This window comes from Schistocerca gregaria, chromosome X (assembly GCF_023897955.1).
Source record: "Schistocerca gregaria isolate iqSchGreg1 chromosome X, iqSchGreg1.2, whole genome shotgun sequence".
In the NCBI taxonomy this organism is placed as follows: Eukaryota; Metazoa; Arthropoda; class Insecta; order Orthoptera; family Acrididae; genus Schistocerca; species Schistocerca gregaria.
This window is the reverse complement of record NC_064931.1, coordinates 749,645,447-749,663,408: the sequence shown is the minus strand read 5'-3', so window position 1 is coordinate 749,663,408 and position 17,962 is coordinate 749,645,447. Positions and strand designations below refer to the sequence as shown.

The 17,962-nt window shown below is 36.7% G+C and overlaps 1 protein-coding gene across 1 annotated transcript in view; it reads right to left on the bottom strand.

The window, feature by feature from the left end:
• Window positions 1–17,735, bottom strand: part of LOC126298866 (omega-amidase NIT2) — a 34,871-nt gene extending 17,136 nt beyond the window's left edge. The window contains exons 1-3 of the mRNA XM_049990377.1: window positions 17,338–17,735; window positions 7,253–7,399; window positions 5,211–5,395 (exon numbers count right to left, since the gene is read on the bottom strand). Coding sequence (XP_049846334.1) covers window positions 5,211–5,395; window positions 7,253–7,399; window positions 17,338–17,350 — 345 coding nt within the window. The 5' untranslated portion in view covers window positions 17,351–17,735. The remainder of the gene's footprint in view (window positions 1–5,210; window positions 5,396–7,252; window positions 7,400–17,337) is intronic.
• Between the last annotated feature and the right edge of the window lie 227 nt (window positions 17,736–17,962).

Genomic DNA, 17,962 nt, shown 5'->3' with positions numbered 1-17,962 from the left:
CAGGAAATTTAACTCATTCACAAAAGAAGTGGCCCACAAAACACTTGTCCGATTGACTCTTGAGTACTGGGATCCTTACCAGGTAAGACTAATAGAAGAGATAGAGAAGAGCCCAAAAAGAATAGTGTGTTTCATCACAGAATCATTAAGACAGCACAAGAGTATTATCAAGGTGCTCCACAAACTCTAGTGCCACATGGTACAAGAAAAGCATTGTCCATCACAGAGTGATTTACTATTGTAATTCTGACAGAGTATATTCCAAAAACAGAAAGTCTCTGAAAAGCCAGTTTCAAAAAAATACTGGTTCCAGGCTAGTTTTGGTGTGAATTCTTAGGGAATCAGTAAGAGGATACATATCAAATTATCAGATTTACTGTAGTTCAAAGATGCCACATAGACAAAGGTTCCCATATCACTTACAGTTTATGACCAGGCATGTAGGAGGTTCATACAAATTCCGCAGATTTGAAGGAAAGATCAATTCTTCAGTGCTACATGTGCTTTGTAGTTTAATTTACGTTCCAGTCCTGGTTCAAACATTGATTACATAGAATGAAATTTCACTCTACAGTGGAGTGTGCACTCATATGAAACTTCCTGACAGATTAAAACTGTGTGCCAGATCGAGACTTGAACTCGGGAGCTTTGCCTTTCGTGGGCAAGTGCTCTACCACTGAGCTACCCAAGCACAACTCACGCCCTGTCCTCACAGCTTTAATTCCGCCAGTACTTAGTCTCCTACCTTCCAAACTTCACAAAGCTCTCCTGCTAACCTTGCAGAACTAGCACTCCTAGAAGAAAGGATATTGTGGAGACATGGCTTTGCCACAGCCTGGGGGATGTTTCTAGAATTAAATTTTCACTCTACAGTGGAGTGTGTGCTGATATGAAACTTCCTGATAGATTAAAACTGTGTGCCGGACCAAGACTCGAACTCAGGACCTCTGCCTTTCGTGGGCAAGTGCTCTACCAACTGAGCTACCCAAGCGCAACTTATGCCCCAGAAGGTAGGAGACGAGGTACTGGAGGAATTAAAGCTGTGAGGACGGGGCATGAGTTGTGCTTGGGTAGCTCAGCCGGTAGAGCACTTACCTGCGAAAGGCAAAGGACCCGAATTTGAGTCTCGGTCTGGCACACAGTTTTAATCTGTCAGGAAGTTTCATTGATTACATAGTTCTTTTAGGTTATTGTGTAGCACATAACCCTTAGTTCTCTATGTCATGAATCTGAAAAACAAAACTCAAAAAAATTATCAAGCCAAAAATTCCCTCCTTTGTGGAAGACACAGCAATGAGAAATGTCGGGGCTGCTTTGCTTTCTTGTATGATATGGTCATTGTTATTTGTTCTATGAGGTGAAACTACTTTTCATTATAATTTAGGGGATGTTTCTCAGTTTGCTGTAATGTCAGACAATCTATTTTACTGTACATATCTTAACTATTTAAGGAAACCACTGCATAGGTATCCAGCTAGAGTTTCATAGGTGTGCCTGGCAAGCATTGCATAGGGGGCAATTTGTTCATCAATTCCATTTACAGGTTAATAATGGGCTCAACACGGTTTAAAATATGTTGTTGTCATGGATGAGCTGCTGCCATGCTGTGGTGCTTGCATTTTTACAAAAGAGCTAAGTGGCACCACTTCTGACAACATGCATACACCATGTTTTGATGCAGACAGCAGTTGCAGCTGTATGCACTAAAACAGCTTGGATATGCCAAAAAGATTGAATCATAATATTTGTGTTATCAATTTACATTGTTGTCAGAATTTACTGTAGCTGAAGATTATGATGAAAAATTGTAGTAGTTTGTAAAATGAAGATTTGGTGTTGGTCTTTTACTGTTGTTTGACCTTCACTGCAATTTAATTGTTATTTCATGTACTGGACAAGTTTCAAACTTTATGTTCATGATCAACAGTCTCCTACACATATGTGAAAGGCACATTACTTTAGATTATTATAAAAAATTTAAATTTTAAAAGCAAAAAGGTTCAATCATATAGATACCTGCACTAGTAAAAATAAAAATGTTAATGACATTAGACACATTACACAGGGTGTTTCTGTGAAAGCATGCAAAAATTTAACAGGACATAGAGGATGCTCCACTAAACAATTTGAGGTAGAGTACCTGGGGTCAGAGAAGCCAGCTTAATTTACATTAGTTAAGTTAACTGCAAATACCAACATTGACACAATGAACACACCATTTGTACTGCATCTTACAAAAGTGCTGAAACTGATGGTCATCAACCTCAATGCAGGCATGACATCACTGAACAAGATTCTGATGCACCCTGACAAATATCCCTCGTGCATTTCAAATCCAATCAGAGGCAGCTACAATTCTGGCAACTAATTCCATCTCCGTATCTGCTGGGGTCTCATACACAAGTGACTTTAGACATCCCCATAGGAAATAATCCAGGGGATTCAGATCAGCTGACCTTGCAGTCCATGGGATAGGACCTTCCCTTCCAATCAGGCAAACAGGAAATACTTCCTAGTAATCAGGCTCATTGTCCTCATTTCCTTGCACAAAACAAAGAATGTACATGTAAACTTTTATGTGTGTTAGTTGTAAATAAGCTGGAAAACAGTAATGCTAGGCAAAGAAGTAGAAAAGTTTACTTCCATATCTCCTTATTAACATTTTTTGAATGCTCTTATGGAAACACCCTGCATTAGCTTCCAAGTACTCCTGGGCACAAATCTTGCAATGTAACATAAGGAAAACCAATGTATACAAAAATGTGCAGACATCATCATACATTGCATTATCCTGAGTCGACTGCAAGAATACACAGAAAATTCTACTCTTTACCTACATTATACATGTCCGTCCCTACATACACACATACATACATACATAAATACAGAAACTGGGCCTCATAAACACCATGTGTCTTGAAGTTAAATGATAAATACAGAGTGTAACTAAATTCCATTTACAGACATTAAGGAGTGTAGTGAGGACCAAGATAGTTAAGTTTGGTACAGGAAGTCACGTCTGGAAATGTACTGTTTCCCTGCTACACAGAAAATACCACAACATGCATTCAGATCCCCTGCATTTTCAGTGCCACTGACTAGGGTATTATGTTGGTCATTCACGGATCACCTTATGTTCCATGCTCACTACAAGTTTGGTTACATGCCATTCAGTTGAATTTGTGATCTGCTCAGAGAGATTTGTACCTGCTGTTGTGCTGGTTGTCTTTGTTCACACTGTACCATCATAAACTAGTAATCATTCACTACAGTACAGAATGTAAGCTGTATGTACATTTCATTTTTAGTGTGTTGCTGGTGACCATAGTGAACTACATGTTTGCAATGGGAAGGCTGATCATCAGTTGTATGCAGAGGGTTTTCCACATTATTAGACACCTTTGCACTCTCTCTTTGGTACAATGTACCAGTTGGCCTTGGAAACATGTAAATTCCCCACCAGCAGGCCCGACTGTGGTGTTCCATGGCATCGCCACATACCCTACTTTGAAGAGGCTATACTTCATGCAGTAGAATAAGATGCAATGATATGTCCCAGAGACATAGCAGGTAGACTGACTGTGGATCACCAAACTGTCTGGCATGTTACACATGAACAGTAGCTACACCAGTACCACCCCCAGAAGTTACAGGCAATGCAGGATCAGGATTTCACATCATGAGCCCTCTTCCACAGGTGATTCTTGTAATGTTGTGTGGTGAAACCTGACTTCCCAAGGCAGATCCATTTTACGGATGAAACCCAATTTACCAGGGAAGGTGTTCTCAATTCCCACAACAGTCAAGTGAGATGATGAAAACCAGGATGCTGCCCGCCACCATGGGTTTCAGGAACAATACGGTTTGAACACTTGGACAGGGATCCTGGCTGGACATGTGATTGGGCAATACCTTATTCGACCACATCTCATGGGTGCCACATACTTGTGATTTCTTGATGGCATGCTGCATGGGCTCTTGGAAGATGCACAACTGCGTGCGCATCAAAGCTTGTGGTTCCAGCATTATGGTATACCACCTCATTTCACATGTGTGTTCCAAGATCGTAGGACTAATGATTTGGGCAATAGTGGATAGGTGGACACAGTAACCCAATTGTTTGATCTGCATGTTTGCCTGACTTGAACCTGCTTGACTACTAAGTGTTGGGTCACATGAAATCCTTGATTTACAAGACCACTGTGGGGTCTGAAGAAGACCTACTGGTATAGGCTATGGCTGCAGTGGGTGCTGGACGACCAGGGATTGGTGATGATGTGTAACTGAACATGGTACAAAGGTACCATACCTGTGTTGATGTTGGTAGTCATCACATTGAGTGTACTTGTTAAGTAGACCGAGACAGCACACAGCAAGAGTCAGAGAGCAACGTGTGCTGCAGTATTTTGTGAGTAGCAGGAAAATGATGTATTTCTGGACACTAGTTACTATGCTAAACTTAACCATCTTGATCCCCACTACAAGTCCTCAAAATCTGTACAGAAAATTTTATATTACAACCTGCATATCCATACATGGACAAAAATCATTTTTTTATAAACAAGACATCTTGCTAAAGCATGATCCTTTCCCAAGTGTTTCACAATTTCTCTCAGGTTGTTGTTTTTCTTTCCCCAGATTCTGAAGAAGTTTCAACCGCATTTCCAGACTACCAACATTTCTCTACCGTTCCACTCTCAAACAGCATGTGGGAGAAACAAACACCTAAATCTTTCCAAGCTAGCTCTGGCTTCTCTTATCTTATTATGATAGACATTTCTACCTATGTGAGTTGAAGTTAACAAAATGTTTTGGAATTCAAAATAACTAGCTAATGGTTAAAATTCATGGAAAGATCTCACTGTAACAAAAAACACCTCTGTTTCAATTATTCTCACCCCAGTTCACTTATCAAACCACAACACCACATCTGTTTTAGGGCAAGCAGAGTAATGTGCAATACCTGATAAAGTATATGCTTCAGAACTGTCACTCTGAGATTCTGTAAAAAGAGTGTCACAAATTTTTGACACTGAAAAATCAACCTCATTGACATTCCTACAATCCCTAGTATTTATTCCTGTGGTTAAATATGATTATGTGTTAGATGGTTAATATGCTACTGTTTGTTGATCTGTGAATTTAACTTTGTGTCTGTCTTTTGTGGAAATTGGTTTATTTGCCAACTGGAATCAGTAGTTTCAAGTTACCTTTCGGTGTTTAGCCACCATCTGGCCGGATCTATTCCAGATTGTGCAAGTGTTATATAACTTATTTCCATCCCGTTCAGGAATAGACCCACCAATTAAATAGACATTATTTTCTTTAGCTGCTTGTGACAATGCTTTGCTTGTCTCACCACTGGGAATTTCCTCAGCATAACTGGAGAAATATTCTGAAATATGTCAATTAATAAATCAAACAATGGAAAGTCCAGGATGGAATAACAACAATATGGGAAGGATAGATTGCTACATATCATGTGGAAGAGGCACTGACCCTCAGACAGGCACAATGAAAAAGACTGCTAAAATAATAAAGCTTTCAGATAAAGTCCTGCAGTAGAAAACTACACATTCACACAAGTACAACACACATAGGCACTGTCTCAGGGCACTAGCATGTGAATATGTGCATGTTTTCTACTGAAGAGTAAGGATTTTATCCAAGAACTTTAACATTTTAACAGTCTTTTTTAATTGTGTCAGTATGTGAATGAACACCTTTTATATATGGAGAGTAGCAATCTGTCCTTCCAAATCGTCACTAAATAAATCAGAAAGATACACAATAAAAACTTTAAGAATACCAAGGATACCAGCAAAACATAAAAGGATTCAGCTAAAACTCACTCTCTCTCTCTCTCTCTCTCTCTCTCTCTCTCTCTCTCTCTCTATATATATATATATATATATATATATATATATATCAAATTCTAGAAAGAGAAGTGTTAGTGAAGAGCTGGAGCTGGTAGTAAAAAACAGTTCAAAGGTGTGACGTAAACTCAAAAGAAATGACATAATCTTGGGATGGAACATAGACACAGAAAAGTTGGGAAAATTTAGAAACAAAATACAATAGAGAACTACTAGATACAAATTCACCAAAACAGACAGAAGGAAAAATAAGATCAGGGTTTCATTTCTTATTGACAATAAGGTCATTTGAGATGGAGGACATGCTCAAAATTGGGCATGATTAGGAAGGAAACTGGTTCTTTCATTTTCAGATGACACAATACAGAGACCGCTGAAAAGAAATAAAAATGAAGAGGTGGGACGAAGCAAGGAAGAAAGAAAACAGCAAATCATAACATCAAGTAGACGGTGAGAACAACGTGCATTTTGAGAAATTACTTGCTCTGTATGGAGCACTGGCATCAAATAGAGGAACTGAATAAGCCGAGGGACAAAACAAGTAACCAAATGCCCACTGTTATGTGTACAGTAAAATATAATAACAATTTGTTTGTGTACACTTAATTTGGCTGGAAGTTAGCTCCTATCATTCTCTTCCTCCTTGCAAATTTCCTGTTGGGTTTCACACCTACAAAAATTATCCTGCTGGCTAGTTAAAAGCTATATGACATGTAAAACACTAGCTGCATAATAGTTAACAACAAAAGATGACAATAGCATGAACATAATTCATAACTGCTTAAAAGTCAGTATAAAATATTTCTGCTCTGAGAAAACAGCTAGTGAATCCAGTCAAAATGTACAGCAGTAAGTAATCATGGAAGAAACAGCACAGGCTTTAAAAGTGCAAAATAAACCAGAAAACAATAACAGGTTTAACAATAAATGAATTCAGCTCAAAGTGTAAGACACTCAATCAGCTTAAAGATTTCTGAATAGGGCATACTAAAGATACACAGTCACAGAAAGCAAGTATTGGTAATATCAAGCTACAATACAGGAAAACAATAGCAGCTGCATTTAAAAAATATATAAAAGTATTTTTATTGCAATTTCATGTTCTGTTGTCAACGACATCATTCAGGATGGTGAACCTCCTCATTTTTTTTAACTAGGAAAGTAGAAATAATTGGCCAGTCTTAATGAAGGAACCATGTAAGCATTATTTCACTTCTAAATTCAATTTCACCAATTATCTGCAAAATGTCAGAAATTTTCCCCACACATTTAAAGCTGAGATAGAGAGAGAGAGAGAGAGAGAGAGAGAGAGAGAGAGAGAGAGAGAGAGACACAGACAGAAAGAAAGAGAAATACCGAAATTTCTGTGTTCTTACTTGTTCCATATGGTGAGTTGAAGCATTCAGGAAGAATGACAACATCAGATCCTTTTTCCTTTGCTTGCTTAATGAAGTCTATGGCTTTTTTTACATTATTTTCCTTTGTTCCACCAACCACAAGTTGAACCAGTGCAATTCTGAACTCTAAGAAAAAAATAAAATAAAAATATGATAATTTTATGGGTGGTTCTAAGTATCTACTGTTGGACAAATTGTCTGGCATAGTGGTGATAAATTACACACACAAACCTTCCTCATCAATCAGTGTATCAATTAGTGAAAACTGTATCAAAATCCCTTCACTAGTTCCTGAAATTAGCCTTCACATACAGTTAGAAAAACACAGCTCCAGACTTCAGTTTACAATCTTTATAGGTGTGCAATGTGAAAGATTGAACCCATCGTTGAAGTAAAATTATTAATTTATACTAAGATTAATCTATTTAGTGATTGCTGAAGACTGCAAATTGTACTAGATGTTTTATGTGGGCTGAAGTTGTCGCTGTTTCTATGACGATTTGAGTGTTAAGTTTGCCTCTAGCTTTCATTTTTATAATATAGGAAAGGTTATTGTTTGGTGTCCCATCACATTTAGATCATTAACAACTGAGTGCTACAGTATACTGCTAATGATGTAGGAGGAAATTTCATTAGGCTTCACTGATTAAACTGTAATCATCACTTGCATGAAATTTGGAAAAACCATATAAAACATAGATCTGGATAGTGTGTCAGGGATTTGTACTCCAATGAAAAATAGAAACCAGTGTCATAACTACTGTATTTCAGATCATGAGAAATCTGATAGGCTTTATATTTTTAAGCATATCGAGAAAAGTATTTTAGCAATTCTTTTTTGTCTCAAAAAGCACATGGAAAAATGAAAACTTCTGTTCATAGTTCCGAGGGCTAATATAACTGACTGTTTTATTAAACTATGAAAGAAATGTTACTCAAGTTTGCAAGCTATAAAATCCAACTAAATTACAAATACAGCATTACGTTATTAACATGCTATTTTTGCTGTAGCACATGACTAGCCCCACAGCGCTTCCTGTGGCAAGCACACTGGTGACTTCACAATGATGAAATATATTTTCAATAGGGGTGCAGAGTAGGAAAGTTAGTAGCACAATCCTACCAATGACATGATATTCTTGACTACACTAATTTATCTCTGGTTGTATTGTACAGTCTCACCTTACTTTCTGTGTTACTTAGACATATCCTAACTTGGGTAATAAGTTCCTGAACTGTACCAAGTAGTACTTTAGGCTTTTAAAGTGAATAATGTCATATGGCTTCCTTGAAGTCCACAAAAAGCACATGCACAAAATCTCACTGAGCTGTCAGAGCACACAGATGTGGATGAATCTTTCTGAAAACCACCCTGGTACTCACCAAACATTTCTTCCACTGATGGCCTACTTCTATCTCTGTGAAAAAATCTGCACAATGTATGGAGGAGAGAAACTATGTGTACATTTTGTACAGTCAACTTTCTTGCAAATTACACACATTATCGCTGGTCTCCAACCTCCTAGACTTTATTAAACTGTCGACATCTTCGCTATTAGTTGGTGAAGTTTCTCCTTGAATTGCATTCTGCTCTTTTGAACACACACAAACTGGATCTATGAACTGTAGTGGATTATTTGCAACAAACTTCATGGGGGAATAAATACACTGCAAGCAGTAATCGGAATACCCAACTCCTTAAACAGATGTCTACAAGACGATTATGAGTGAGAAGCATATATTATTCTTACAGCAGATATCTGAGCAATGGAAACTTTCTTTCTTAAAGATGAGTAACTCAAGAACATTATTCCATACAAAATTTTGAATGACAATTTGTCAACTTACTGATTTCTCTCTCCCCAAGATTTGCAATGACTCTAAGTGCAAAATGTGGCTGACCTGGGTTGTTTTAAGAGTTCCAAAACATGCTTTTTCCAGAACACCTGTTCTCATCAATATGGACACCTAAGAATTTTTAAGTTTCCACCCTACTTATTATTTCCTCTCCATGTGTTACAGTTACCAATGGTGTAGTACCCCTAGGTGTGCAGAATTGAATATATTGTGTGTTTTTAAAACTGAGCGTGAGACAATTTGCATAAAACCAGACAATCATACTTTAAAGAATGTTGTTTACCATTTCTTCTACTTCTGTATGTATGTTTGGATTGTTTACAATAGTAGTGTAATCTGCAAAAAGAACTAATTATGTTTCTTAGATATCAGACAGAAGAGCATTTACTATACCATTAGTTCCACAAAACTTCAAATTACCTATGAGAATACTGAGAAGTACACAGTCAAATGCCTTAGATATGGTGCAGAAAATTCCAAGTGGTACTGAAAATTTGGTGAATGAACATGTAAATGGCATTCTCAGTACAGTAACTCTCCTAAAACCCAAACTGGGATCTGCTAAGGATATTATTGTTGCAAAGGTGAGATATTATTGCAGAACACCTCACCTTCTCAAAGATTTTGGAAAATTATGTCAACAGTGAAACAGGTCAGTTGTTACTGGCATCTCTCATATCACCTTTCTTAAAGAGAGGTTTAACAGTGGTATATTTAAGTCTTTCTGGAAAAATGTCTTGATTTCGTGACGCACTACATATTTCATATAAGACCGGGTTTATTATTTATATTTATTTATTTATCCATTCATTGACAATGTAAATTGTATGGATGCTGTCAACGCATAAATATGTAAAATACAGGCAAATATATACATAAATGCAGACAGTTACACACATAAGTACATACATACACTTCGTGCCTTACTGGGTTACCCATTTGAACACTGTATTTCACTGTTCTACTGAACATACTGCAAAATGGCTGTTAATAGTCAACAAAATTTACATATCATTTTAGGTATTCCTTTACAGTATAAAAACACTTTTCTAACAAATAATTTTTAAGGTATTCCTGCAGGCATCTATTTCACTTTTGTCTTTGATTTCTTCTGGTAGTTTATTGTGCAGTTTAATTGCATTAATAGCGCACTATTTTGGGTTTTTGCTTTGTTTTTTCTATTGAGATGTAACTGGTGGGTGGATCTGGTTCAATGTTTGTGTAGAGACCTGTTTGTTAGGTACTGATCAACATCTTTTTCATGTGGATCACTATTTGCAAAATATACTCACATGGAACATTCAAGATTCCCATTGATTTAAACAACTCAATGCAGTGAGTTCTCTTGCTACTTTTTCACAGTGCTTACAGCCCTTTCTTGTAGTTTAAAGATTATCTGTCTGTTCTGCTCATTGTTCCCAACAACATTATCCCACAACTCATCACAGAATGAACATATGCAAAATACGTTGTTCCAGTGCATTAGCTACTGCACACAGAATTTGTTATTCTAAGTGCAAAGCATGCTGAAGCTGTTTATTTCCCAAGGGCAGTAACATGCTCAGTCCATTTTAGTTGTGCGTCAACATGCTTCACTAGAAGTTTTGTTTGTAATACACACTCTATGAGCTGATATTTCACTTTTAAAGAGTTATTTTTGTGTTTTCCGCTGATGTGGAAACTAACACTTTCTTTTATATGTGTAAACTAACACTGTCTTTTTTTTACATTTAAAGTTAATTTGTTGTTGTCTACCCACCTGCATACGTGTTTTTTCAGCTTTGTACATTTGTTGATGTTTTACTGATCAGAATGTTACTGTCATCAGCAAACAGTACGGTTTCACTACGTTTGACTCTCTGGGTGAAACTCGTATATCTACAAGAGTATTGGTCCAAGCACAATTCCTGGGGGGACTCCAATATTAATGTATCACGGGTTAGAAAGGCATTTTATCACATGATCGAAGTTTTTTATTTTTTTAAAAGGTATGAACGAAACCACTTATTTCTTATACCTAGAGCTTTCAGTTTATTTACCAGAATTGTGTGGTCTACTCCACCAAAGGCTTTGCTGAAGTCAAGGAATATGCCTGTTACATGATCTCTTTTTATCTAGTACTTCGAGAACAATATTTGTAAAATGAACTATAGCTGCTTGTATCCTTTTACCAGCCCTGAATCCAAATTGTTCTTTAAACACAAGAACATACTTTGTTAGGTACCCCATGAATCTAATTTTCATTGTGGTGTCCATTACTTTTGAAAATGATGTCATTAAAGAGATGGGAGTATGATTTTCTATATTTTTGGGATCTATTTTCTTATGTAGGGCCTTTGCATGCCCTAGTGACTCTGGGAAGCAACCTTTGGTGAATGATTCATTTATGATGTGCACCAAAGGGTCTTTGATACTGTCTATACAGTCCTTCCTTGATTTATACTTGCTGAGGGTTTATTTTTTAGGTTCCAAACAGCATTGTTCTTTTTCTTCTGAAGTGTTGGGTCGCAACATCATTGTGTTTGCAACATATTTCAGTGTTTGTACAGGCTGTATTTTGTCAAATTTGTGTTGTAGCTTGGCAGGTAGCTATGGTGCTGAAATGATTTGCACAGTTGGCAATTTTTTTACATTTGTGTATTGTGGTACCATTGTGCTGTAATTTTGTATTTGCTTGTTTTGTCTTTTTTCTGTTTGTCTCCTGTTTGGTGACATTCCAGGCAGCTTTTATTTTGTTTTCTGCCTTTTCTATAATTTTATCATTTTGAGACCCTTTTGCTGTTACTAAAATTTTTCTATATATGTTTTTATATGTTTGGCAGTATTTTTTGGAGTGCAGGGTCATTTTGGTTGATTTTTATGCTGCTGAAGGGCTTGAGTGTTCCAGATGATTATTTAATCCCAGTGGTCACCCAGTTACTTTTGTTTTACAGTACAAAATCTTTACAACTTTTTCCACATACCAATGTGATTTCCCTCTTGAGCTATTTGTCCTTGTACTTTGTACTATATTTGAGAAATAATTATTAAATATATTTGCTACCTGTGACTCATCACTTATAGCCTTTCCATTTAGTTCAATAGTGATGTTACTCTGTTCTGTTGCTTGTCTTGTCTCTCGTTTAACTACATTCCTTATAGTCTTAAGTCTGTTGTCGGAAGTACTGAGTTCTGACATCATGTCCTTTTTTAGTAATTTTATGTAGTTTTTGTAGTGTGCAAGCACTGCAGGACCCCTACTTGTTCTTCACAACAGATATGTTTCCCTTTACCTTTTGCTAGATATTTTAATCTCTCTAGTGATCCATTACTTACTAGCTTAGCATATGGCATGTTAATTGTTCGTCCAGTTCTAGAGTAATTCATTGATTAACCTCCTTACATCATACTTACTAATGTTTCCTTTACCGCCGGCCGGTGTGGCCGAGCGGTTCTAGGCACTACAGTCTGGAACCGTGCGACCGCTACGGTCACAGCTTCGAATCCTGCCTCGGGCATGGATGTGTATGATGTCCTTAGGTTAGTTAGGTTTAAGTAGTTCTAAGTTCTGGGGGACTGATGACCTCAGATGTTAAGTCCCATAGTGCTCAGAGCCATTTGAACCTTTTTTTTTCCCTTTACCAAAGGTAAGGAAGTTATACATACACAAGTCAGGTATTGTCATTGTATTAATTAATTTGAAATAATGTCTGATGTTTAGACACAAATGAACAATGTAGCACTAGCTTCTTACATAAGTAAATAACTTCTTCAAAAGATTATATGAACAAAACTCAATTGGGCACTAGAGATCAATTGAATGAGATTGCACTATTGTAAATATACCAGGCTTGTATTTGAGAAGATGAAGGTTCTAATCTTTATCTGATCATCCTGATTTTTTTGTGGTTGCCCTGCATTACTTCAGATGGCTGCCAAGATGGGTTCTTCTAATGTACTCAATACTTTTCTTTTTGGATTTCAAACACTAATTTTATGCCTAGAAACTTGCCATTTAGGCCTATTACATAACTCAGGTTGGTTTGGAAGAAAGTGAAATATGTGTATATATAATGTATGCAATAGCAGTCTCTCACTGACATCTGTTCTGCTACTACAGCAGATAGATGACGTGTTAAGTCTGCCACATAATTTTCTTATGTGAGTATGCCATCTGAATTTTTGGTCTAAATCAATCTTATATAACATGCCACCAAAGAATGCAAACTGTAACTGGGAGATAACTTAGGTTTTGATTATTTATTTTCGCTAAGAGTTCCCTATTGCTAAAGTAAGGTCACATTATATACAGAGCATTCTCTGCCACTCCATAGTTGTTGAGTTTTCTGACACAAATATTGTGTGAGAACAATACAAATGCTTTCCTTACATGCAATGGAGCTGCATAAATCATCTCTTTTCTTTCAAAGTAACTGCACTGCTAGACACTAAAATTGCAATTCCAGAGAGGATAGCAAATAACCAAATTTTATTTATTTTGTGTATGCAATATACTACAAAGACCACATTACTAAATTTATAGGTGATCTGTAATTATACAGAGTGTGAAATTTAGTACACACAGCTGCCACCTCTGGCAGAAACAATGGATCTAGCCCAAATACACATCAATTCAAACTGAGCTTATTTAAAAGATACACATCATTCCATGCTGTTTCAACTCTGGCACAGAGTTCATCAGTCATAATACCTGGTGAGTGAAATATGCCAGTCCTCAAGCAATCCTTGCCACAGGTTTTCATTTGGGAAGAGATCTGGAAACTGTGCTGGCCAAGGCAAAACTCAAATGCTCTTTGTGTGTAGGTAGGAGAGGACAACATGAGCAATGTGTGGAACTGAATTATCTTGCTGAAAGATAATGTCTTGGAGACCTCTCAGACAGCACACAGCCTCTGGCCTTAACACTCCAAAAATGTACTGCTCATAGAATAAATTACCAGTTACATCAACTTGAGGTGGTCACATTGTGTACTCAATGGCGTCCCATACCACGTCAGCATGAAGATGAGAAACACAGTCTGGCAATGTCCATTCTCCTTGGAGCTGACACACGTAGAGACATCCATTGTGATGCTGACTACAGAATGGAACTCGTATGAAAACATGATGTGGTGCCACTCCTGTGTCCAGTACTGTTATTAGGTGTACCACTATCAATGAGACTCGCTCTACTGTCGCATCAAGGGAAACTGCAACATGATTGCCATGCTCACAGTCTGTGGAGATTCAGACATCATTGCACTTTTTGTGTGGATACTTGTATTGCTGCAGAAAAGACCATTTCCTGAATAAAAGTATGTGATATGGCTGCAAGGTCTTGCACAGCAGAGTAAACAATGCGTCTGTCCTCTCAAGCACTAATAACATGAGGACACTGACATTCTACATGACATTTAGTATGGACCCCTTGAGCGCATTGATACCACATTTGCATGACAGTTGGGGGTTTCAACCAATGCGAGGAGCAACATGGCAGAATTACAAACCTCTGTCTTGATAGGCAATGATTCTGCCACTGTTGAATTCTAACACATGCTGTTATACATTTCTTCTTCTTACATGAGGCCTAACTTGATGATCTCACAAATAACCAACTTTCAAATGTAATTTCTGAATGAAAAGCCTCATCCTATCTTCTATAATGTAATTGGCATTACTAAAATGTACCTTCTGTTGAAATGCTCATTATATCTGCATCCAAGCATGTAGTCACTTCATACCAATTTGAAGTTTTTTGCATGTTGCCTTCAGGGAACTGTAATTTTAATGGCTACTAGGGTATATACCTTTGCTACCATGCTTGTAACTGCTTTGACTGCAGAAACACTTCAGCTCAACCAATTTTCTGAGCAACTACGTATGACATTAAATTCAAACTATTTGCTCATCTGTTTATGCATACAGTATTTTATCATCATTGATATTATAGATATAAGTGAAGTAGGTTCATACTTAACCAGGGTGCCATGTCTCCTTTCTTATGAACTGGTTTGGCAACAGAAAATTTCAGTAATTATCTTAATTTAATATTTTATTAATTATTTTAATCAAAAAGATTACACTGTCTTTACTTGACGTATTTAATGATTTGAGAGGATATAATTCTCTTCTCTAGAATTACTTAGCTTAGCTACTAGTTCATGGAGTACTTTGTTACACAAATTCACAAAAATTTGTTTATTGTTCATTACTGATAGTGTGTCTGTCTTTCTTGCACCTGAAATGGCACTGTCATCTCTTTTGTAAAACTCTAGCACAGAGTAAAGGGTATACATGGGCTCTTACACAGGTCAGAATAAAAAAAATATGCACACATTCACAAACTCTGGAGTTAAGGTTCTCTACATTCAAAGAAAAGTTGCTGTGCTTTCATGTTTAGAAATTCTTGTACAGAAAAAAAACAGTTCTTTATGACAAACAGCTTTAGTTTGCTCTTTAATATAGACTTTGGAGTGATTTGTACTTTTTCTGGTGTGTTATGGCATATCTTAACACCACAGTAGAGTACACTTTCTTGACAGGATGATGTTTTGGAAAACAGCTGGTAGATTTTGATTGTCCTCTGGTACTGTAACAGTGAATATCATCTTTTTGCATTGTTTTACAAATTTTCATGAGAGAGTTCCTGTTGAGTAAGTGTGTTTCATGGATAAAAATACATGAAACATTTATACTACCAACCTCAGTGGAACAAAATTCACAATAGTCTACTTCTTTAAACCCATAATTACCTTCAACACACTTTTTACTCTCTAAATATGTTTATGCCCTGAGTATCATTTCCTCAGATCCATAAGAAAGCAGTGAATGGAACTGTGCATGGTATGTATTGTTTGTTTACTTGTTGTACCCTCTATTATTTGGTTTGTTGAATTCAGAGATCCAAAATTTTCTTAGGGCACGATTTTCAACAATTTTCTTTTTAATGTTTCTTGGATACATTTATTTGTTTTTGAGCAAACTGATGTGAAGTTAAAGCTCACATTTTTTCTGTAGTTACAATTTGTTTGATTCTGTTGGAATACTCACAAATTCAAGAGTTTATACCCTTTCATCAGCAAAAACAAAATACATTTTTGGAAGCTCGTACATTAAAGGTCGTCATCCATATGAACTAGACAGTTCCAGGATCAAAGTAAAATGATAAAAATCAACAGCTCGAGATAAATGTGCACAATATATATAAAATAAGTATGCCTTATGACGATGGGGTTTGTAGATTTTCGAAGTCAGCAAATTCTTGAGAAACTGTATATTTGGGTGACAACTGGAGAATGAACATTTAGAATGTTAGATGTCATTGTTTTTTGGTGTATGCCTACTTTATCATCACAATTTATTTGTTTCAATAAATTGTAAATGAACAAAAAAAGTTGCTAGTGTTAATCATTTACAAATTACAGTGAAACATAGATATGTTAAAAATGTGAAATTCAACAAAGAACACTCAATTTGTAAAACCTTAACACACAACCTAAAACAGAAAGTAAAATAAGGCACAACTTACAGTATATGTCTGCCTAGGAAAAGGTCATATTAAAAAAGGAGCAATACTGAAAGCCCAGTAACATTACGTAATATTTTTGATGAATTCATGCCGCTACATTTTTCTTGCTTCAAAAATGATGGAAGAGATGCAGATTAGATTAGATTAGATTAGATTAATACTTGTTCCATAGATCATGAATACGACACTTCGTAATGATGTGGAACGTGTCAGAAGACGAATAGTGCAGTAAAAGGACTTGAATAGTCAGGAGTGCTTCAAACAGTACTGTTGAACAAATAATACAATTTCAAGCTTGATTCTTCCTTACGTTTTTATTTTCACTTTCAACTCTTGACGGTCGATCGAGCGAAAAATGAGGTGGTACTGATATCAAGTTTCGGCATTTGTGTATGGCAGATTGGTCAAATTATTGGTGCCCGAATTGTATACTCGTATTTTTTTCTGGTAGAATGTGACAACCTATAATGTAATTACACATAACTGCACTTCTCTGGTCAGAAAGTAGGAAGAGATGGGCTTGAAGACTACAACGTACACATAGTTGATTATAAGCCTTGATTAAGGAACGAACTTGTTGATAAACCTACCGCCCTAACTGAACATAAATGGATACAACACACTAAAAATGACGCCAAACACCGACTGCATCATTGTTGTACACAAACAGAAAATATAAGGATAGAAACAAATTTCTCACTGTTTGAAGACATCGTTGAAAACTGCCGGCGTTAGATGCTACCTTCAACCGAATTCGCGCGTTTCTGACAACGCACGCTATGCAGGAATGGCTTTTAAGCAACAAAATCCTCTAATAATTCTGTTATCTGTTTATCACGTGACCGTCAAAGTTCAATGTCAACTGCACAGCTGGAAGAACACAATGTTTCGAAGAACCAAGACCGTGAATCCACTAGCTATTTTCATTTTTACCATCTACGCTCATGGAAACAAACATCCAACCTTCCGTATAACATTTATATTTTTTATATCATCTAATCATTCTCAATGAGCATGCGTTATCACACCGCTCGTGTGTTTCTTTTTATAGTTGTGGTGATGTTAATTTGTAAACACTTCAATCAGCTGTCTACCTTTCTGTCTGTAGTGCGTGTTAAATGTTGCACATACTGTGGCATAGATAGCGCAACCTGTATTTGGTATTTGGCGCCTGTTCAAATTGGTATGGGGCGGTTTGAAGACGTGCAAAAATATCTAGAAGAACTATAACTCTAAAACGAGAAGAATACTCCAAATTATTGGTCATAATATCGTACCTGGACGCAATGGACGCTGTTTTGTGCAGAACATCAAAATATCGGAAG